Source organism: Hylobates moloch, unplaced genomic scaffold (genome assembly GCF_009828535.3).
Source record: "Hylobates moloch isolate HMO894 unplaced genomic scaffold, HMol_V3 SCAFFOLD_20, whole genome shotgun sequence".
NCBI classification, from domain to species: domain Eukaryota; kingdom Metazoa; phylum Chordata; class Mammalia; order Primates; family Hylobatidae; genus Hylobates; species Hylobates moloch.
In genome coordinates, this window is record NW_026652295.1 from 36,231,419 (window position 1) to 36,254,494 (window position 23,076).

Consider the following 23,076-nt stretch of genomic DNA (forward strand, 5'->3'; position numbering starts at 1 on the left):
CTGGCTGACAGCTGGATTGCAGCCTTGTGAGAAACCCTGAGCCACAGCCAGCCAGCTAAGCTGCTCCCGGGGTTCCTGTCCCACAGGAACTGTGAGACAGTACATGTTGTTTGAAGCCCCTAAGTTTTGGAGTATTTGTTATGCAGTAATAAATGACGAATACACCATGATACCCACTCTGCAAGATTATTATGAGGTTTACAAAGAAAGTATATAAATCCCCTATGTGTGGTGTCTGGTATACATTAGTCACTCAACAAATTTCTATTATTATTAATACAATCTTAGATTATAGAAAAATATCAAGGATTGCATGAGAAACCTGAGCCTACTACTCAAGGTGCCAGAGTTTTAAGAAAAACAGATCAGTTCTAGATAATTAAGTCTGAGGAGTGGGGTAGAGGTAGGGGCAGTGGGTAGGGACTTCAGTCTTTAAGTAGGGAGGCTTGCTTACTACAGACAGGGCAGGGAGCCTGATCCTGGTGAACAGGTCAGGCCAGAGGCCAGAAAAGCAAGGCTGGGGAGAAGGGGTGAGAGGGCAACCTTTCTCATGCAGGGAGGGACCACCCAGGACCACAGTGTTGCTGCTGTCATCCCCTGCCCACATTTGACTCTACTCCCATGGAGCTAGAGGTTACCAAACCTGGGAAAAGGTAGAGGCAGTTTCAGGCAAGACATACCAGATCAGAAAGTGCTTTGGAGAGATAATAGGGACATGAAAACATTTGATCCTTTTGTACTTGATGTTTTATGTTTACATAAAACATTTTGTCTAGATAGAGTTTGTTTACATACTGCTCAAGCCTTGGTATGCTTTATGCATCTGAGAGTTCCTACCTTTTTTCAATTCTGCAAAATTCTCAGTCTTTATCTCTCTCTCTCTCTCTCTTTTTTTTTTTTTTTTATCACTAGAGATGAGGTCTTGCTCTGTCACCCAGGCTGGAGTGCAGTGGTACTCTTGGGCTCAAGGATCCTCCTGCCACAGCCTCCCAAGTAGCTAGGACTACAGGTGTGTGCCACCACACCTGGCTAATTTTTTTTTTTTTTTGGTAGAGCTAGGGTCTCACTATGTTGCCCAGGCTGGTCTTGAACTCCTGGCCTGAAGCAGTCCTCCCACCTTGGTCTCCCAAAGTGCTAGGATTACAGGTGTGAGCCACTGCACCTGGCCCTTCATCTCTTTAAATATTGCCTCCTCTCTTTTTCTATTCATTCCTTCTGGAATGCCTAAATTTATGTTGTAGCTTCTCATTCTATCCTCCATGTCTCTCAACTTCTTTTTCACATCTCCTGTCTCTTTGTCTTCCCTGGACTCCACTGGAAATGCATGGCTGATTTCCTCAGATCTATTATCCAATTCACTAATTTTTTCTTTAGCTATCTCTAGGGTACTGAGGCCAACATTTTTAAAGACTATATTATTTTTATTTCTAGGATTTCTGTTTGTACCTAACTGATCAGGTTTTATAATCTCCTGTCTTATGGATTCTATTCCTTCCATTATCTCTTCCAATATTTAAATTTTTAAAATTTTGAAGATCCTTTCAAATTGCTCTATTTTCTCTAGTTCCTCAGTTGTGAATTATTCACCTTGTTGGGTCTGTGGACTGACTCTTCTGGCACTGTATTTTTTAATATTTTAAAATTTTACTCCATAGGTTTGTACTCAGTGGGATTATCTTCCATAGAAGTCCTACTTGGACCTTTATGGTCCTGTTTCTCATTCACTACTTGGGTATAGGTGGTTGCCTATACCCAAGACCATGGGTTCATATGTCCAAAACATTTTTATGTTGGGTTCTCAGGTTAGGGCTTCCTCACTATTTGGATATTGCAAAATACAGACAGGTTTAGGGTTATGCTATCTCATAGGTGGCTGCATTTATATCCACACCCTGAAGGAGAGTCTGTTCCCTGCAGTGACTCTGGGCTGTGGGACAGAGATCTTCTGGTCCTCATTCATAGATGATGCCACTCTTGTTGAGTTTCCAGCTTTAGGTAGAGTTCAATTCCAGCTCCCAGCCATGGATGGACCTGTAGCCTCAATGCATACCCCTTATGTGTGTGTTAATACAACTGTCAGTACAGTGTGTATGCAGTGCCGGTCTCTTCATGGGCTAGGCTCCTCAACTTCTGCTACCTGCCATCACTGTAGATTCTGTCTGCATTTCTGGCCCCCAGATATCCCTCCTTCTCACAGCTTGTTTGGAGTGAGGCACTCCATGTTCCCTCAGTCCCCCATCTTGACCACTAAGTGGGCCATGAGATGGTATTTCCCTTGTTTCTCTAGTAGTTTGGATGCTCCATGAGAACAGAAACTATAGGGGCATCTTTAGGACCCATAACTTTGCTTGGCATGTAGCAGGTGCTCAATAAATATTTCTTATAATGAAACAAGCAAAAAAAGTAGAAGGCATTTTAGGAGAGGCAAGCAACTTTGGCTAAAGCAGGAATGAACAGATTGTACTTGGGGATGATGGGGAAGTAAGTCTGACTGGAGCACAGGGTGTGAGGAGGGTGGCAGTGGGAGATCAGACAAGAGAGGCAGGTGGAGGCCAGATTGTAGAAGGTCTTCCATTCCATCCCTAAGAGCTTGAACGAATCTGGTAAATGAAGGGGAGCCATTGAACATCTCTGAGCACGGGAGTGATATGATGTAGCACAACAGGGGTTATCATTCTGGTAGCAAAGTGCAGGAACGGATTGAAGGGGGCCGGGTGCAGTGGCTCATGCCCGTAATCCCCGCACTTTGAGAGGCTGAGGCAGGAGGATTACTTGAGCCCAGGAGGTCAAGACCAGCATGGGCAACATGGTGAAACCCCGTCTCTGAAAAAAAAAAAATTATCTGGGCATGGAGGCGCATGCCTGTAGTCCCGGGTACTTGGGAGGCTGAGGAGGAAGGATTGCTTGAGCCCAGAAGGTCAAGGCTGCAGTGAGCCTTATTGCACAACTACACTCCAGCCTGGGTGACACAGCAAGACCCTGTCTCAGAAAAAAAAAAAAAAAAATAGATGGGAGGAGGGGTGAGGTGAGAGATTGGGGGGTCACTTTAGAGTCTACTGCAATGGTCCAAGTGACAGGACTGATAGGCTGACCCAGAGGGGTAATGAAGAAAACAGAGGGGAAGACCCATGCAAGAGACATAAAAAGAAAGGCGTGCTGGTACAGTGGTTCATATCTGTAATCTCAGCACTTAGGGAGGCTGAAGCAGGAGAAATGCTTGAAGCCAGGAATTCAGGACCAGCCTGGGTAACATAGGGACACCCTGTATCTACAAAAAAAATTAAAAATGATCCAAGCATGGTGGCACACACCCGTGGTCTCAGCCACTTGGTCAGATGAGGTGGGAGGATCACTTGAGCACAGGAGGTCGAGGCTACAGTAAGCTGTGATCACGCCACTGCACTCAGCCTGGGCAACAAAGTGAGACCCCATCTCAAAAAAAAAAAAAAAGAAAAAGAAAAAGAAAAGAAAAGAAAACAAGGAAGGCCTCAGAGTCTGGCTAGATGTGAGGAATGAGAAGATGCAAGGTCAAATATGAGCCCAAGGGTTTGCGCCTGGGTGGTAGAACGAATGAAACCACTGATGGAAATAGAAACCCAGGTACACATACACATAGCCACAACCACACATGACCCATACAGGGACACCCAAGGGGACACACAGATGGCCAGTGCAGCCTTAGGGAGAAATGACCCAGCGGCCTCACTGGCTTTTAGGGAGGACCATCCATCCTTTAATGATCACACCTGACACAGACATCGACCTACTGGAGCAGCATTGTTTTCCCTTCTAAAACACGCCTTTGAGAAGGAGCAGCAGTGATCATAGTTTTTTGTCCATCTGCCTGTCTCAAGGCCAGACCTACTAAAGCCATCTATGTTCCCAAAATGATCCAGAAAAAAGAATTTTGTATTTCACTGTCCTTTCTAGCATCCAATTGTCACCCTTTCTGTTGCTATTAAAGGTCACAGCAGCTCACCAGCAAATTCCTCCCATCCCTTCAGCCCACCTCCTCCCTACACCCTCCCCTCAGCTCTCAGTGATCACGGGCCAGTGCTTCCTGCCTGAGTCATACACTTCGTCTGTGACAAAATTCATCTGGCATTCCCAGATTCTTATTTTCTGTTTCTTTCTAATTGCTTTGGATCTTTGAACCTCAAGGGTGTGAAGCTTGCCTGCCAGATGCCTGAAGTAGATAGAGATCATGTTTTGTACGCTGCTTGCCACTCCTGGAGTTCCCAACTCAAAGATGGACATGCTGGAAGGAAGCAGAGTAAGCTAAGAGGACACTGGTTCTGGATTCAATGTCTGCTTCCATCCTCACAAGAGCTGCGTGCGCTTGGGAGTTTACCCAACCTCGCTGAGTCGCAAATTCCTCAGCTGCAAAAGAGGGTCACTAATGCCTTCCTCACTGCACAGCTGTGAGGTTCCAAAGGGAAAACACTGGAGAAAGTGCCTGGCACCGTACCTAGGACATGGTCTGCCCACAGACACATTAGAAGGTGCATCTAAGGATGTGTCTGTTCAACAGATCCATGGAATGGAGTGGAATTGAACAACCGGCAGTCCATTTCTCCCCTCAGCCGTCCATGTTTGCAGGTGAATGAGCCCATAGCCTCCAGCCCTTCCCCACAGAGTTATTTTTCCAGCTATTTCCCCAGCCCCCGTCTCCTGTCCTCTGCCTGCATGCTGCGGTGCATAGTGAGTCTCATCTCCTGCTGCCTCTTCTTAAGTGCTCAGCCCAGGCAAGGTGAGGGTAAGAGGGGCCTGAGCAAGGCTAGGCTGGGGGCTTACCTGGGGTCGAGGGTGCCCTGTTACAAGGCACTGCAGCATGAGGGTGTCCCCCTCCCGGATGGTGTAGACACGCTCGCTGATGTTGTCCTCTTTCACCACACACGCCTGGCCCGCATGCACGATCTGCGCCTGGGCTGGAGCTGGCAGGAGAGGATGGAGAAGGTTTAGAGAAGAGGCGCCAAGGCCAGAAGAAGTCCGGGGCTCCCTCCTGAGTGTGTCTGGGAGAGGTCAGCCCAGATCTCCCCAGGCCATTCCTCAGAGGCCTGACCCCACTGAGCCCAGGAAAGAATCCTCCCAGGACCTCTGGGCCAGAACCAGGACAGCCAGGAACTCAGGAAAGGGACAGTTCCCCAACCCCTTGCAAGAGAGCTGTGCTTTTCAGTGGGCTGATTGTGTGAAGGGGCTTTGTCATCTGTACAGACTGGTCGTCACTCAGTTAGCATCACCATTTTAGCAGTCTTGGCGGTGGATGCCGTCGGCACCCCTCCCACTCCCCAAGGTGACAGGTGCATCCATCCCCAGCTGCTGACAGCTCAGGGTGCTCACCTTCCCCAGGGAATTGCCTTTAGCTAAGAGAGCTGCCTTGGCCAGAAATGCCTAGGAGATTACCCCCTCTCCCCCACAATACACACACACACACACACACACACACACACACACACACACACACACACACACACACACACACACACACACCTGGCTGCACATTGCCCTCCCCGAAGGCCTTGTTTTTTCATTGCTCTCTGAGCCTGTGTCCAGCTTCTTCTGTAGAAGTTGGGGCCTGGGAGCTGGCAAAAGGCTGTGGCTCCTCCCTGACCTCTCTCACAGTGCCCAGGGCTGGGCTGTGGCCCAGGCTAGGGGACCAAAGCTAGGATATGGCTGGATGGGCCCAGTGGGAAATGACTGAACTTGCCAAGGTCACAACCCCTGCCTCATTGTCTAGCCCCGTTGTCCTAAAGGCAAACCAGGTCCCAGCCCCCCAGTGCTTAAACTCTAGGAAGAAGAAAAGACCCTAACTCCACAGGTTCTGCTCATGGCTGAGAAGGGAGAGAGTGAAGGTAGAAGACCTGATACTGGGCATGAGGAACACAAGGAGGCACAAACGACGCCCTTGCTCTAAAGAGAGGCACAGGGGTGTTAAAATAGAAATCGTAAGAGTGATGGAACCGACTCTGTGGCTAAGAGATATCAAATTACAAACAGGACCTAAGGCCATGCGAGGCCGGGGTAAGTCACACCCCCTGCACTTAAAGAATAAGCTATGTTCTAGCTGCCACCAGGCTTTCTGTTTTCTCTAGCAGCTAAACAATCCCTGGCCCGGAGATAAGCAATATTGAAACAATTGCAGACCAGCTACTGCCAGACACCGACTAACTGGCCTCCTGTTCCACCGCCGTAACTACACCTTTGATCAGACAAGAGACTGATTTCAGTAGCTTTCTCCCGATAAAAGACCAGCAACCATCGACTGGTTCTGGCCAGTTGACAGAGGCTGCCCACTAAGGGCCTTTGTGTCTTCTGTGTCACCTTTTGACACATAGGCCAGATTGTGGTGCATTTAAACATTGTCTGCACCCCAAAGTGAACATGAGACGCATGTAACATGCACGTTTGCTTACTATGCATGTGTGCATTCCCCCTTTGTGGATATTCGTAGCTCCTCCCATAACCTATTGAAAACGTATACCTGGCCCACCTGTTCAGCAGAAATTCCTGTCTCACCTTTCCTCCTTCAAAGTGACTGCTTTCAGTCTCTGCCAGAGGCTACGCTTCCCAGCCTGTTAGGATGGCCACCCCATAGGACGCAATCCTCTATAAGAAATAAAGCTCTCGGCTGGGCGCAGTGGCTCACGCCTGTAATCCCAGCACTTTGGGAGGCCGAGGCGGGTGGATCATGAGGTCAGGAGTTCGAGACCAGCCTGATCAACATGCTGAAACCCCGTCTCTACTAAAAATACAAAAAAAAAAAAAAAAAAAAAAAAAAGAAAGAAAGAAATAAAGCTGTTTTCTCTAAATTTATAAGTCTCATGATTCTTCAGTTAACAGAAGTAAGAAGATAAATAAGAAGATAAAGCCTGTACAGAAAATGTACAACTTCCTCCAGGAAACGTCCCATTACTGACAGGCGCCTTCCTTCTTTATGTGTCTAGAGTATGCATCCCTCCACCAGTGCAACGTTAAAGCAGCAGGCCTGTGTTTCTGTCAAATTCAGGATTCTCATCTTTCTGCCTACCAGACCTTGAGCTTTATCTTGGGATCCCCGGCACAAGGCCTTGAACATAGCAGGTGCTCAGTGAACGTTGAACGAATGGATTTATAAAGATGTCCCAAGGTGAAGTTGCTGGGGGACATAAGAGAGATGTAGAAGGCCCTGGGATGTCAGAAAACAGGCATCACCATCTTCTGGAGGAAGAGCCACAGAAGGTTCCATGGAAAAGGTAGCTTTTGAACCAGGCCTCAGGGAACAGGGAGGCTCTATGCTAGTTGACAGGGCAGAGTCCCAAATTATATTACACAGGGTAAACCTCTAGTGATCTTTGGACATTAGTTTTCTCATCCCTAAAATGAAGAGAACACTACCAACCCTAAGAACTCACAATGGTAGATGTGATGATAACACAGGATAAATGAAAAATGCTTAGTTGAGTCATAATGTGTTTTACAGATGCTGCAAGTAGGGCCTCCCCCAACACTGATGGGACAGACATGAACTAATCACAGAGGTAGAGTCCACAGAGGTAGCCCAGCAGCAGGTCGATAAACTTGGTCAGCAACTGGGAGTGTCACAGGCTATGTTTAATCATGAGGGTCTCTGCAAACAGTAGCGGGTTTGGTAAACAGTGGTAGCTGCCACCAACCCAGAGTCTGAGTGTCCAGGTGACCATCCTGCCTGCCTGGCTGCCACAGAGGAATGAACCTGGCTGGCTGTCAGGAGACAAGCAATGTACGCCTTGGGCAAGCCAATTCACCACCTTGGGCCTCAGTTTCCCTACCCATAGGAAGGGTAGATTAGATGACTTCTGAGGTCTTTTTCAACTCACACTTTCTATGAATTTTGTAATCCGCACATAGTCCCTATATAAGATGCACTCTAGAATCTGGGAACTGGGCCCAAAACTGTCACCTCATGCAATAAAAATGCATGAACATCTTTCACCATACGTGAAAGAGATAGCCATCTGTGGCCAAACTCCTCAGGAAATCTCATCAAGAAACAACCCACCAAAAGATGATGTGCATGCTGGTTGCTGATAAGACCAAGAGGCCTGGGGTGCCTCTCAAGAAGGAAGACATCGATTTAACAGGCTCCAATGGAAGATAAGCTGTAATCTTGGACACTGTGGCTTGCCTGTAGCAAGGCAGTATTGTAATGACAGAAGCTTTGAAAAAAAGCTGGAGAGCTGGACTTTCTTAGAGCACAGCTAGCACAGGCCAGGGAAGATGGAGCCCGATCAGCAGACATAGGGCCTCTGGTCACCTGACAGGTGTATTTCCCCACTGGAGATGGGGCCATGAGTGGATATCAGAGATGACACTGTTAAGATTATCCAGCTCCTGGCCAGGTGTGGTGACTCACTTACAATCCCAGCACTTTGGGAGGCTGAGGCGGGAGGATCACTTGAGCCCAGGACTTCTAGACCAGCCTGGGCAACATAGTGAGACTCTGTCTCTACAAAAACTGCAAAAATTAGCCGGGCATGGGGGTGTGTGCCTGCAGTCCCAGCTATTCAGGAAGCTGAGGCAGAAGGATCATTTGAGCCCGAGAATTCAAGGCTGCAATGAGCTATGATCATGCCACTGCATTCCAGCCCAGGCAACAGAGTGAGATTCTGTCTAAAAAAAAAAAAAAAAAGTGATCCAGCTCCCTTTGATGACCTTAAGTATTAAGACACCCAATTCTAAAAGAACCACTGTGGAAGAAATTTGGGCAGTACCTACTAAAGGTAAACAGGTGTATACCCCATGAGGTAGCAATTCCACTCCCGGGTATGTACCCAGTAGAAATGAGTACTTATGGCAACCAAACAATAAGTACAAAGATATTCACAGCGGCTTTATTCGCAATCGCTAAAAACAAGAACAACCTATATGTCATCCATCAAGAATTCTATGAGTAAATAAGTTCTGGTATCTTCACACAAAGGAATATTCCCCGTAAGTGAAAAAGGTGAACTATAGATAGACATGACACTGTTGAATCTCACAGGCACAATTTGAGTGAAAGAACCCAGACACAAACATACAGTGAATTGTAATGCTAAAGACAGGAAAAAAAAGAATAGTGTGTGATTTCATTTATTCAAAACTTAAAACTGGAAAAACTAATCTTAGGGTAACAGAGGCCTAACACTGATTGCCCTTGGGTGGGGTGGGAGATTATTTGCTCTTTCTCTCTATTTCTTTCTTTCTTTCCTTTCTTTCTTTTTTGAGACAGAGTCTAGCTCTGTCGCCCAGGCTGGAGTGCAGTGGCACAATCTCAGCTCACTGCAACCTCTGCCTCCAGGGTTCAAGCAATTCTCCTGCCTCAGCCTCCCGAGTAGCTGGGATTACAGGTGTCCGCCACCACGCCCAGGTAATTTTAATATTTTTAGTAGAGACGGGTTTTCACTGTGTTGGCCAGGCTGGTCTCGAACTCCTGACCTCGTGATCCACCCTCCTCGGCCTCTCAAAGTGCTGGGATTACAGACGTGAGCCACCGCACCCAGCCAAGAGAACTTTCTTGGGGGAGAAGAGATCCCATCTGGTGAGATGGAAATGTTGGACATTTTGATCTGAGTGGTGGTTGCACAGTGTCTGGATACACAAATAAAAACACATCAAGGTATCTGCTTTGGACTTCACCATATTATACCTTCTAAATTACACCTCAGTTTTCAGAAAACAGCATCCACCGTCCTAGGATATTAACCATTGAGATTATCCAGGATAATCCATTTACTATTATAGTTACCCAACTCCCTTTATTCTCACTCTTACGTGATGAGCCACTTCCCATTGCTGATCTGGTTCCAGGTACAGTTTTCCTTCTGAAATGAGTCCTCACCAGTAGTACATTACCTAGTCCCCCTTGGCCTTGGCCTTTCAATTTGCTCATCACCCCCCACTGAGTTTCTTTAATGTGAGTCACCCTCCCATTGGCTCAGGTCACCCTTGGAATGGCCAGAACCATGTTTCTGACCCTGAACCCCAAGGGGTCCCTGCCCCGCTGAACCTCAGCCTCCATCCAGCTCCACACACCCTAGGAAGGCACTGCCTGCAGCAGCGTCTCCTGATTCAGAAGGCAACCGGGCAGGGCTGTTTCAAGATACACCATGACATGATCCTTTCATTCAGTCTGTCGAACAATAAATGCTTCTGGGCCAGGCACTGTGCTGGGCACTGGAGATACTGTCATGAAAAGCAAACAAGGGATGGCTCTCAAAGAGCATTGCTGGGGAGATGGATAGCAAAAAAGGAAACAGAAATGGACAGGGTGGTTTCAGAGTGTGTTAAATGCTATGATGACTTGAAAACAGGGAGATGTGATAAGGAACCATGGGGAGAGGAAGGTCTGCTTTAGAGAGATGGAAAGAGCACAGCTGTGGAGTCCCACAATCTGGGGCCCATTCCTGGCTCTGCTACCCACTAGCTGGGTGATGCTGTGTGCTGCTGGGCAAATTACTTAACCTCTCTGAGACTCAGCCTCTTCATTTACAAAATAAGAACAATGATGCCTTCTCCCAGGGCTGCTAATGAGGGGCTAATGCAATATATGTAAAACACCTGGCCAAATAGTATGTGCTGTCTCCATAAATGACAGCTCCCAAGATGATGAAATAGGAGCCAGAGATAGAGAAAGGGGACCACCTGCTGTGCACCCCTACACATGCAACCCAGGGGTGGAAATGCTCAAGGCAGACATTAAACGGGTAGGGATGTTTCATGAATATGTTCCAAATTCACGCTGAGGGCTGTGCAGGGCTTCAGAGGGGATGGAAAGTTGGCAGGGCTGGAGCCCTTCCCTCAGCATCCCCCTTCTCATGGTGCTAGTGCACTGGGCTGTGTGGCTTTCAGCAAGTTACTTAAGCCTTAGTTTTCTCATTTGCAAAACGGGGTTGTTGTGAGGAATAAATAAGGAAACTCATGTAAAGTGTTTAAAACAGTGCCTGGTACGCAGTATGCAATCTAAAAATGTCAGCCAGCATTATTGTTCTCTAAATGATCCTGCACTCCTCTCAAGAATTCACGTCCCCTGCAGCCTGCAAGCCGTTTGCATGAAAGGACCCTGCCTTCTCTGTCACAGATGATGAGGGTTGGTACCTTCCTGGGGTCCACTGTATGTTTCCAAGCTCCTTGCCTCAGTTCTGTGAAGCAGAAAGGGAAAGTCATATTTAGCCCCACTGGCAGAGAAGGAGACCAATGCCTGGAAGAGGAAACGTCTTGTCCAAGTCACTCGCTGAGACGGCAGCACAGCCGAGACTCAAACCCAGGCCTTCCACCTGCTAACCTGGGACTCTGTTCACCGTCCCCAGGAATTTCAGAGGCATGGCTGGATTTGATCATCTTTGCTTGACACTATATTAGCGGATAGAAAACTGAACGGGATTTCAGAACCAAGTGTGCTTCCTTGCCTCTGGTCTATGAGACTTTCCTATTTTACTCTCCTGATTTCTATCAACAAAACCCCACGGAAAAGGAAAACAGCCTCTGCCAACCTGTGTGCCACGGAGTGTTCACTGATGGTCCATCACAGACGATTTTCACTGTCAAGCAAGGACGCTGCATGTTCTTTTTCTCGCTCTCTCTGAGAAAGACTTAGCACACAAAGTATATTATTAAAGGCTCTGAAAAGTCCTGCACTAAACACATCCGTGTAACTTGGTTTAACTCAGTGCTTCCTCAATGTATTTGGCCATAAGCCGTCTTCTTCGCAGAGCACCTCAACATCCTGAGAGACAGCAATGTTTGGTAAAACTAGTGGAGAAAAGCTGAATACAAAACTGACAGCTGAGGGGTTAACATGCCCCTCCCCAGCCCCTTAGTTGAGAACAGCCAAGTGGCCTGAGACATGTCACCCCTGGGGCAGCATCCTAATGAGCACAGCCAAGGCAGAATGCTGCTGGCCTATCAGCTTACTCTTTTCCTCCCCAAAAATCATACACCCAAAATGTATAGGCATGGGTGGGGGCTTCCAGCACCCAGTAGGCCCAGTGAGGAAGCCACAAACTCTCAGGGAGTCAGACTAAGACAAACTCCAACCTGCCAACTAAGGATCCAAAGAGAATTCTCACTGGAATGGGGGAATTTCATCAAAGACCCCCATCCCCCATAAGAGAATCCATGCCCAGCAGCTATAGCCACAGGTAGGGGTGCTACCAAATGCACATGGATACAACACTAGGGTGAGGGCCAAACAAGACAGACAGCAAGACAAACGGAAAACCTTGATTAAAAGCACCTTCAGGCCTGTAATCCCAGCACTTTGGGAGGCCAAGGTAGGAGGATCGCTTGAGCTCAGGAGTTCGAGACCAGCCTGGGCAACATGGTGAAACCCCATCTCTACCAAAAATATAAAAACTTAGCCACCATGGTGGTGCACACCTGTGTTCCCAGTTATTCGGGAGGCTGAGGTGGGAGAATGCTTGAGCTCAGGAGGTGGAGATTGCAGTGAGCTGAGATCATATCACTGCACTCCAGCCTGGGTGACAGAGTGAGACTCCATCTAAAAAAAAAGAAAAAAAAAAGTTCCTTCAGGCCGGGCACAGTGCCTCATGCTTGTAATCCCAACATTTTGGGAAGCTGAGGTAGGAGGATTGCCTGAGGCTAGGGGTTCAAGACCAGCCTGGGCATCATAGCAAGACCCCATCTCTAAAAAAGAAATTTTTTTAATGAGCCGGGCATGGTGCCACGTGCCTGTAATCCTAGCTAAGAGGGAGGATTGCTTGAGCCCAGGAGATTGAGGCTGCAGTGAGCCATGATTGCACCACTGCACTCCAGCCTGGGCGACAGAGCAAGACACCTATCAAAAAAACAACAGCTCAGCCAATAATCAATGAAGAGGACTGTTGCCCTCTTCCTGCTTCTGGCTCCTTCAGGGAAAGAGTCTGCAGGCTGGGAAACGACCAAAGAACAGGGTGAGGAAGGGGCAAGGAGACAAAAGGAGAAGGAGGGGCTGCAAAATTCCCTGCCCAGAGTTGGTTCTATCTGCCCACAGATGACAGAGCAGGTGCCACCACCCCAGCCACCTCCCAGAAGCATCACTGAGTGTTCTGGATGGAGTGGTACAGAATTGGGATCTGCGTTCTGGTCCTGGCTTCCATCAGACAGTCACTCAACAAGCCCTTATCAGTAAGAGGTGCTAAACTTGATTCCGAGGTAACAGGGAGCTGTTGCACTCAGGCTCTGCGCTAGGGAAGCGAATAGCTAGAAAAGCTGAATAAGAACGATGCCTATAAAGGTCTACTGAGAGGCAGAGAGGGAGCAGGGAGGGGTTGCTGTGAACTAGAGACTAGTGCTGTCTCAGGTCTCCCCCACCCCCATCCCCACCACATAACATTAACTGCAATAGCCGCCCTTTATTGACATTTACTCTGCCAGCAATATATTGAGTGCTTTATATCCTTTATCGTAGTTATTGCTCCTAACAAGCCCATTATGGTTCGGAGTTTTCAGATGAGGAAGCTGAGGTTCAGCGAGGTTATATAAGTTACCCGAGGACACCGCATTGGTCTGGAGTCTGTCTGACTCTCCGTCTTGCATGCTAACCGCCATGCATTTCCACTTCCCAAGTGCCTAGCCCAGTGCAGAGCTCACAGCTCAGGACGGAGTCTCCACGTTCCTGGTGGGACCGATGCTGTGCAGCATTCTCAGAAACCGTCCCTCCCTCGCCGTGACACCTCTCGCCCTCCCAGATCCTGGTACGCACGTGTTTATTGATCCTTTTATGCATGTAATGCAAATGGACACTTAATAATTTAGTGGAGTTAATAATGCTGAAATATTAACAGGCTTTTCTCTTTTAATTAGCTGCTCAGAGAATGGCGGTCAGGGGCCTGGGAGGAGGCTTTCCTGGGCAGGCGCCTGGCCTGCTCCTCCTGGGCCTCCTTCTGCCAGGGATGATGTTCCGAGCCTCTCTGCAGACTGTGAGCCATCGAGCGTGGGCCTCTTGGGAAAATTAACCCTGCCCTTCTGTGCTCACTGCATCGGGGGTTGCTCTGCCCTTACCACAGCCCTGCTCTCTGCAGAGCTGGCTGGAGCCTGTCCTCTGTTCACCACCAGCCGGTGGGGGGGACCAGGTGACTTCTCAGAGGTGCTCTGAGGCTGGGGGAGGCTCCAGTTCTGTGCTAGGAAAGCCGACTTGAAACAGCCCAAACCCACTCACACCACCTCCTCCAGCCTTGCCCGAACGCAGAGCATCTTGAGGGAAAGCAGCAACAGACTTTTGGCCCATCCAGTTCTGGTCATTCTCTCTCCGGTCATTAGACTCATGTTCGAGGCCATTCCCTTCCCATCCTCCCTCTCGCTCCTTGTCCTCCCAGTCCCTCAAAGGGCATACACAATCACCTTTTAATTTGCCATTGATTCATTAATTGGCTCTGTAACATTTTCTGAGCACCTATTATGTGAAATCTCCTGCCCTCAGTGCTGGGACAGAGCCAAATGAGGCACAGCCCTTCTGGGCAAAGAACCTCTGCGCTCTCCCTGCTGCAAACCATATTAAAGCCTGTTCCCCGACACAAAGCCTTTCTTGCTCATCAAAACCAAACCCATATTCAGCCAACCTTCCCTTTGGCTGCAAAAATCTCTCCCTAACCAGAGTGCATGTGTCTCTGACCTCCGGGTACAAGGGCGCTGTCTCTGAATACAGCGACCAGCCACAGCTGAAAGGATCAGTGTGCAGGCCGCCACCCCACCACCACAATTGAATGCAAAAACAAGCTCTGCTTTCATAGTCAGATGCAAGCCTGCCACAGTTTGCAGGGCCTTGTTCCATTTGCAGAGCCTGCCACTGTGGCGCCTGGAGCTTCTGAGAGAGGCTGGCGCCCTTACAACTCTCCTCTGCTGCAAGTGGCGGCTGGTCCATTATGTCCCATTCCCTGGGGATGTTCAGCACCACTGCGCCCACATCCTGCTCTCATTGGAAGGCACACAGGTATTGAAAGTGGCAAATGATGCTCACAGAATCTTCACTGTCTATCAGTGGAAGTCTAATCTGCACACCCACTTATAGAACTAGAGGGTGTCTGGACAGGCCACCAGGAAAGCCCTTTAATGAGGACTTTTAGGTCTCCTGATGAAAACTATAAAGGGACTTTCTCCTGGTGGGTCCCAGGATGCCAGGATTAAAACTGTTAATGATGGCTGGGTGCGGTGGCTCATGCCTGTAATCCTAGCACTTTGGGAGGCTGAGGCAGGCGGATCATTAGAGGTCAGGAGTTTGAAACCAGCTTGGCCAACATGGTGAAACCTCGTCTCTACTAAAAATACAAAAAATTAGCTGAGTGTGGTGGCAGGCGCCTGTAATCCCAGCTACTTGGGAGGCTGAGGCAGGAGAATCACTTGAACCCCAGAGGCGGAGGTTGCAGTGGGCCGAGATCGCGCCATTGCACTCCAGCCTGGGCGAGAGAGAGAGACTACATCTCAAAAAAGCAAAAACAGCAACAACAAAAAGCTGTTAATGATGAGGGGACACAGGTCATCTCCAATCAGTAAAGACAGGACAAGTTGGGTGCTGCTTGATCAGAGGCTTTAAATGCAAATCTGAGGGGGCTGCTCAACGGCATAGGATGAGGGTTAGGGAGGAGTGCTCTACCTTTTACTCAGTGACCAAGTGACCTTGGGAAAGTTGTTTAACCTCCTTTAGCCTCAGTTTCTTCATCTGCAAAATGGGGATAATACTACGTCTCAGGCTTCAATGGAGATAACTTTGGGGTTGTTGTGAGGATTCGATGAGACAATGCACATCGGGTACATCACACAGTGACTTGTACTCAGCATGTACTTAATAAATTTCAGTTCCATTTCCATTTAATAATATAGCCCAGGATGCTTTGGGAACCTATTCCAAAGTCTTGCAAGAAAAAAATGTGAATCCGAATGAGGTCTACTCTGGAGGATTACCAAGAGTTTGTAATCCTGAGAGATCAGAACATTAAGGTGGGTTGAAAGTAGTAATCACTGGGAGGAAAAGCTCTCCCCGTGAGAATATGTAAGATGATGGTGGAAAAGAGAGGCCTCCACCCATCAGGGCAGAGAATGACTCCTAGGATCCCAAGGTCTGAGCCTTCCTGGCCCAGGGATGTGGGACCCATGGACACAGGGTTACTCATGGTTACTCATGTAAAATGTCCTTGCCTGGATCCTAGAAAGGAAAGTTCTAGCCCCACCAAGCTCTGCTGGTCTTGGAGACCCCATCACTGTGGTTCACTTGGCGCTGGCCCCTGGCAGCAGCCCAGGGTCTAGATCTGACAGGCCTGCACCTATCAAAGCATACCTATTGAACCAAGCCCACGGAAACAGTAATTTCTGGGTGACTTGAGGCAAATAATTTACCCATCTAGTCTAGAGCCTCAGCTTCCTAACTAGAAAATGGACATAACACGGCTCCCTATTGTGAGTGTGAGACCCACTGAGAATGGAATGCCCTGCACACAGTGCATGCTACCTAGTAGATACGCTAGAAGTACAGCTAGAAGGGGCTGACATAAAACCAGACTCATGAGTGTGTCTGCTCTGAGAAGGCCCTCCTATTCCAGGGTGGATCCTGATAGCCCCCGGTCTCTAGGAGTCTGCGGCACAGTCGCTAGGGATAGGGCACCACCAGGGTAGGACTGGAGACACACTGCCAGATCCAGGCCTCCAACCCAGAAGGCAGAGCCTGGGCCAGGAAGTAGGGATGGCAGTGGCTTTGCTAAAGCAAGGAGCCCCCAAAGCACCACCTGATCAAAAAGCCCAGTGAGGCAAGGGGATGGAACATGGCTCTCTCCAAGGCCCACAGAGCTAAACCCCAACCCTCAAGTAGGCTCAGCTTGGGGTTCTGGCACAGGCCCGAATATAGGGGCCAAAGGGAGAAAATGAGGCTAAGGCACTGGATTTGGGCTGCAGTGGGCATCTGGGGACCCCGAGCCCTCACATAAGAATGGATGGAGGTAGGTGGCAGGGGAGTCCTTTCCACACAGTGCAGTAGAAAAGCAACCAAACCTGGCCTGGCATGATGGCTCATGCTTGTAATCCCAGCACTTTGGGAGGCCAAGGCTGGTAGATTACTGGAGGTCAGGAGTTCAAGACCAGCCTGGCCAACATGGTGAAACCCCAACTCTACTAAAAATACAAAATTAGCTGGGTGTGGTGGCTTGCGCCTGTAATCCCAGCTACTGGGGAGGCTGAGGCAGGAGAATTGCTTGAAGCCGGGAGGCAGAGTTTGCAGTGAGCCGAGATGGTGCCATTGTACTCCAGCCTGGGCAAAAAGAGCGAAACTCCGTCTCAACAGAAAAAAAAAAAAAAAAAGGAAAAGCAACCAAACCTGCAAGAACTAGTTAGAGGCTCCACTCCAGCACTTAACTTGCCTAAGCCCCCATTTCCCCATATAAAACAGAGGCCAATAACATTAGGCTCACAGTGTCTCATTAAGTGAGATGACATTTAAGAAAGTATCATGTAAACTGTAAAGTTCTGTGTAGATCAGGCCTTATTATTATTAGGTGCTGAACGACTCAAGTATGGCTTCAGGAGGTGCAAATTGGAAGTTAAAAAGCAGGCCATAATGTACCTATGAAACCAGTGAAAATAAATTAAAATGATAAAATCCACTGTGGCCGGGCTGTGCACAAGCCAGCAGTGCAAAATGAGAACCATAAAACTGTTCCCATCGTATGACCTGCTAGGCAGTCTTACTTTGGGGAATAGGCCCCAAGGAAATAGTTTAAAAGGAAAAAGTAACTCACATAAGGATATTCATGGCAGAGCTATTTAAAAGGGAAATTGGCTCCTACCCAAATGCTCGGCAGCAGAGAAATGGTGACCCGAACTCCAGCACATCGATGCAGGGGGTGCCCTGCGGCCATTAAAGTGGCAGGTCTGAGGGCTCAGTCAATAGCAGGAGACGTGTGTAGGAGATAAAGTCAGCCAAGAAGGCAGAACGGACCACTGTTTACTGCTACGGAAAAATACATTGACAGGTATGGGCAGGGAGTTTAGGATGAATGGTTCGTGTCTGATGGTCATTGGGCTTCTTTTTTTTCTATGAAGTTGTTTAAGTGGAAAATAATAACAATAACAACAATGAAAGCAAGTCAATGTTGCGGCTTGAGAGCTGGTGGGGCCTTGGCCCATAGTAGCACAGAAAGGGAGGGAAGGAAGGATGGCATTTCTGGGGGTCTCCCACAGCCTGGCAGACTCTGACCACCGCCCCCCCCGCCCCCCGACCTCGGGTCACTGTGGGTCCCTGGGTAGAGCTCCAGCTCCTGGAAAGCACCCCACCCAGCTGCAGGGGGAGATAGGGGTGTTGCACCCCAACTTGTAGCAACCCCTAAAGCCATCTCTGCATATGGAGTTACCTGGTTCCTCCAGGCCAGGCCTTGGCTTCAACCCAGGAGACCACAGGAAAATTCGCTCTGAGGTTAAAGAACCAGGGAGCAGAAACGTAAGGAGGACCTCATTAGCTTTATGGCCCCTCCATCCACTGACCTCCAGCAGCCAACTTTCACTGCCCCCCGGTACCCCCAAGGGTTGGGAGCCACTCCTCACCCCCTACACCTGTATTAGTGGGAACAACGTTGTCTCCCGTTAACCAAGTATCAGCCAGAAATCTGGGAGTCATCCATGACTTCTCTCCTCCTCCCACACCCCACACCCAATTCACCAGTAAGCTCTGTCGGCTTGACCTTCACAACCAATCAGGAATCTGCCCCCCCGTGATGCCACCCTAATCTTAGCCCCCACTACCGAGGCCTGCCTGGCTTATGAGAGCAGCCTCCTGATAGGTCTTCCCTGCCTCCTCCCTCGCCTGCTGTAGTCTGTTCTCCACCAGCACGCAGAGGATCTCATCTCTCCTCTGCTGTCCCTGCCATGACTCCCATCCCACTTGGGGTCAAAGCCAATGCGTTTTCAAGAGGCTGTCATGCCCTCTGCCATCGGCTCCCAGCCCCACGTCCCATTCTACTGCCCTCCCCACTCCAGCCACATTGCCCTCTTTGTCAGTCTTCCAGCAGGCCTGGCCGTTTCCCACCTCAGGGCCTTTGCACTTACAGCCCCACCCCCTCCCCACTGCTTAGATTGCTCTTTCCCAGCTCTCCAGAGCCTGCTCCATCCCTTCCTTCAGCTCTCTTCTGAGAGGTCTTCCCTGACCACCCTGTTTAAGACAGCCCGCCCGCCCCCACCTCCATCACGCTCCATCCCTTTCCCTGCTACGCGTGTTCGTAGCACTCATCAAATCAACACCCTGCATATTAAATAGTCACTTGTTTATTCTCTTTCCGTATCCTTTTCAAAAGGCGAGCACCCCTGGGAGCAAAAGCACATTATTAAATCCTTTAAAGGGATGAACAATCTTTTTTTTCAAGCATCAATTCAGGAAACAAAGTTTAGGAACATATTTTCTATAGCATCAGGTATATTTATAAATTGGGAAATGCAATACCTGCCTTCCTGCTTAAGTAGTCTCTTATTTTTTCTCCATCACTGAAGGGTTTCTTCTCCTTTTTTGGCTAAAATTTTAGAAACCACATAAGTGGCAGGCTCCACAGGATCTGATTATAATGCTGAGCCTCTGAACAACTTTTAAATGACTTGAAATCGAGTAGGTGGGGAGAGAAAAAAGAAGGACTCGGGGATGGAGAAGGACGACTGGACCACAGTTCAATTACAGCCAGGGACAGAAAAGCCCCTATCAGGAGATAGCTGGGGGCTGTGGATGCGGGAGGAGGGAGGCTGCCCCTTGGGAGGAAAATGGGGTCTGGAACGGACAGTGCGTGGGTGGCAGTAAAGGGCTGGTGCAAAACACCTGTCTCCAAGCCCTGTACAGTAGCTAAAAGGGAAGATTCTTGCTATAAACTTCCCTAAAGGGAAAATGGGAGGAGGACTAGAATTCTTCTACCCTTCCTCCTGGGCCAGGGTCTCAGTCCTGTTGCCTCTCTGTCCCGATATTGTGTCACGTGCCTGTACACAGAGCCTCCCATGCCGCCTCCCTGGTGGCAGCCTCTGTGCCTCAGCCAGTGACAGCGGCAGCTTCCTGAGCCAGGCCTCGGCGATGGAATCACTCACTTAGCAAACCCTCCTCTGAACAGTGGTGATCATTGACTCCCACGTGCCAGGCACATGGCTTCCCACACATTCCTCATTTCCCCTTTACCGCAGCCCTCTGAGGAAGGTACCAGTATTAGCCCTGTCTTGTGCATGGGGTAACTGAGGCACAGTGCAACACCTGCCCGCGATCACATGGCCAGTGAGCGGCGGAGCAGACCTCCACCCCAGGTCTGCTTCAGAAGCCTCTGCTCCTATCCTTCAGGCCATACTGGCTCCCTACGCTCCCACCTGAGCGAGAGATGGTTATTCATCGACTTCATTATATTTAGTTACTTGATTCTGAAATTAGATCTCGATGGTATCATGGAGCCTGGCAAGTCATGTGCGACAGCTGACCTCAGAGCTGCTAGTTACTGACACCTCAGTGTGAAGAACTTCTCTGGTTACTCCCCACCCGGGCGGAGGGGGCGCCGACACACCAGGGAAGGCAAAGGTGGGGATGGAAGGTGAGCCGTGTGGGATCACTTGCCTGACCCTTCCCAGAATCCTCCTCTCCAGCTGCCATGGCACCACCTCTGTGGAGGCCTGTGCCCTGATGGGGAGGGCAAGGTGGGGCCAAAAGAAGCAGTCAAGGAGAAAGGAAGCCAGCCTGCTCAGAGGCATCAGCCCTGTGACCTTAGCCACCAGGGCTACCCTTAGAAGGGAGAAGCACCTCCCAAGAGGAAGTGAGAAGGGCTGAGCAGAGATGCATGAAGGAGGTAACAGGTATGCAGAGGGTGGGAGGAGCACCAGTGAGGAAACTGAGGCACATGAAGAAGACCGGACCCTGCAAGGACTAGATATGCAGCAGCACTAGTCCAGTGCCCTGCAAACAGCAGGTACTTAATACAGCCAGAGTTGTAATTACTGTAGGTGCTCAAAAGATTGCCTGGTTAGGACACCACAGAGCCCCAGTTTGCTCAGGCTGGGAAGAAAGCATGAGCTCTGGATCGGAAGGCTGTGCTGAGGCTCTCCACGCTGCACCAGCACTTTTCAAAGGTGCCAGCTCCCCTCTGGGCCTCAGCAGCCCCTCTCCCACTTGGCCCAGCTGGGGCCACTGTCTCCATGCACTCGGCCCAGCCCCCAATCTGGCACGGGCGCAGCGGGTGAGCGCACGCCTGGCGCAGGCCCCAGTGCCCGGGAGAGAGGCTCCAAGCAGGCAGCTTCCACAACTGAGCTCTCCAGCCAAGCAGGGCCTGCTGGGAAGGCTGGCAGACCTCCCTCCCTGTCCCCTACTGGGGCCCACCCTTCCTCCTCAGCCCCCCACCCCCAGGAACCCTGGGCAGGACCAGCTGCCACCCCAGCTGGCATGGGGGGTTAAGGAGGACGGGTCTGGGCCCAGCTCTGGCAGTGCCTGGGTTTGCCCTCCTACCCTGACCCCCTTCCTGCCTGAATAAATTGGAATACAAATCAGAGGGAAACACTTTCCTCTGTTGGAACAAATTGCTCTGGATTCCTCCCTGTCTCAGGTCAGGGCTCGCGATGGGGGATATTTTCACTTGCGGACTGCTAATAGACTCAGGAGAAGCTGCTGGATCGATCGCGGCCAGGAAGATTAGCCAGGAGCTCCAGGCCAGCCTCGGCCTGTCCCTGCCCCCAACTTCAGGTCTCCTGGGAAGGGTGGTGGGGGCCATACCCAGGCTGGACATAAGTCCCTGACTGATGACTCAGGGTGCTGGATGCCCGTGCCCACTCCCTGCCTTGGAACCAAGGCAAAGGTGACCAGAGGCCATCTGGAGGGGCAGTGAGATAAAGGTGGAGGCAGAGAAGCCCCCAAAGAGGTCTGCAGGCCCCCCTACCACACATATACATAGTTCCCTGCACATACATCCATATTCTTATGTGCAACATCATCACCCATATACACACCTACAGCACACACATGCCAGTGTATATTACATGCACAAAAATTACAAATAATGTGCACTTGCATGAGGCAGAGAGAACCGGAGGAACATGTTACAGCTTCTGTTGAGGTACCAAATGAGAGCAGTTTATCTCATGCCAGTGGTCCCTATACACAGATACACACACACACTGATCTCCAACAGAAGAGGAGGAGGGGACAATGGGGGTATGAAGCCCACCCTCACCCCAGCCAGGCTTTGCAACCACTGCTCCCTCAAGTCCCCAGAAAGGAGGGAGTGAACCAGACAAGGGTGTCGGTGCTTTGGGCACATCGGGGCATCCCTCAGTAACAAGCTCTTCCTAGTATCACTTGAGGCCACTTTGCCAGCAGGCACAGTAAAGGAGGTGCATGGCTTGATCAAAAAGAAAGCTATTCATGTCCCCTGCCTACTACCCTCGCCCACATCTCACACACACACACACACACACACACACACACACACACACACACACACACACACACACACACACACACACACACACACACACACACACACACACACCCCTCTGGAAATGAGAATCTAGATCTGGCTTGGGAGATGGATGTGGAAGAGGAGAGAGTAATCACTGGCAGATACAGCAGGGCCATCAGCTTGGTGAGACCCTTCACCTCTGGCCATTGGTTTCTGCCTCTAAAAATTGAGCAGGTAGGCTGGGCGCAGTGGCTTATGCCTGTAATCCCAGCACTTTGGGAGGCTGAGGTGGGCGGATCACCTGAGGTCAAGAGTGCGAGACCAGCCTGGCCAATATAGCGAAACCCCGTCTCTACTAGAAATACAAAATTAGCTGGGCGTGGTGGCGGGTGCCTGGATACTCAGGAGGTTGAAGAGGGAGAATCCCTTGAACCCAAGAGGTGGAGATTGCAGTGAGCCAAGATCCTGCCATGGCACTCCAGCCTGGGTGACAGAGAGAGACTCTGCCTCAAACAAACAAACAAACAAACAAAAAACACACACAAAAAACTGGGCAGGTAGAAACAGGCAACCTCTAAGCCCTTTATCTCTGACCTTCCATGATTCCAGGCTGAGCCCCCTCTCTGCTGTGTGGCCTGAGAACTTCTCTGGTTTTCTCTGGGCTTCAGATTTCCCTCCTGACAAATGATTAGATTTGCCC

The 23,076-nt window shown here is 49.8% G+C and overlaps 1 protein-coding gene across 1 annotated transcript in view; it reads right to left on the reverse strand.

The window, feature by feature from the left end:
• MDGA1 (MAM domain containing glycosylphosphatidylinositol anchor 1) overlaps positions 1–23,076 on the reverse strand; it is a 63,846-nt gene that overhangs the window by 26,426 nt on the left and 14,344 nt on the right. Inside the window, exon 2 of the mRNA XM_032140680.2 lies at positions 4,795–4,934. Within this exon, the coding sequence (XP_031996571.1) occupies positions 4,795–4,934 (140 nt within the window). The remainder of the gene's footprint in view (positions 1–4,794; positions 4,935–23,076) is intronic.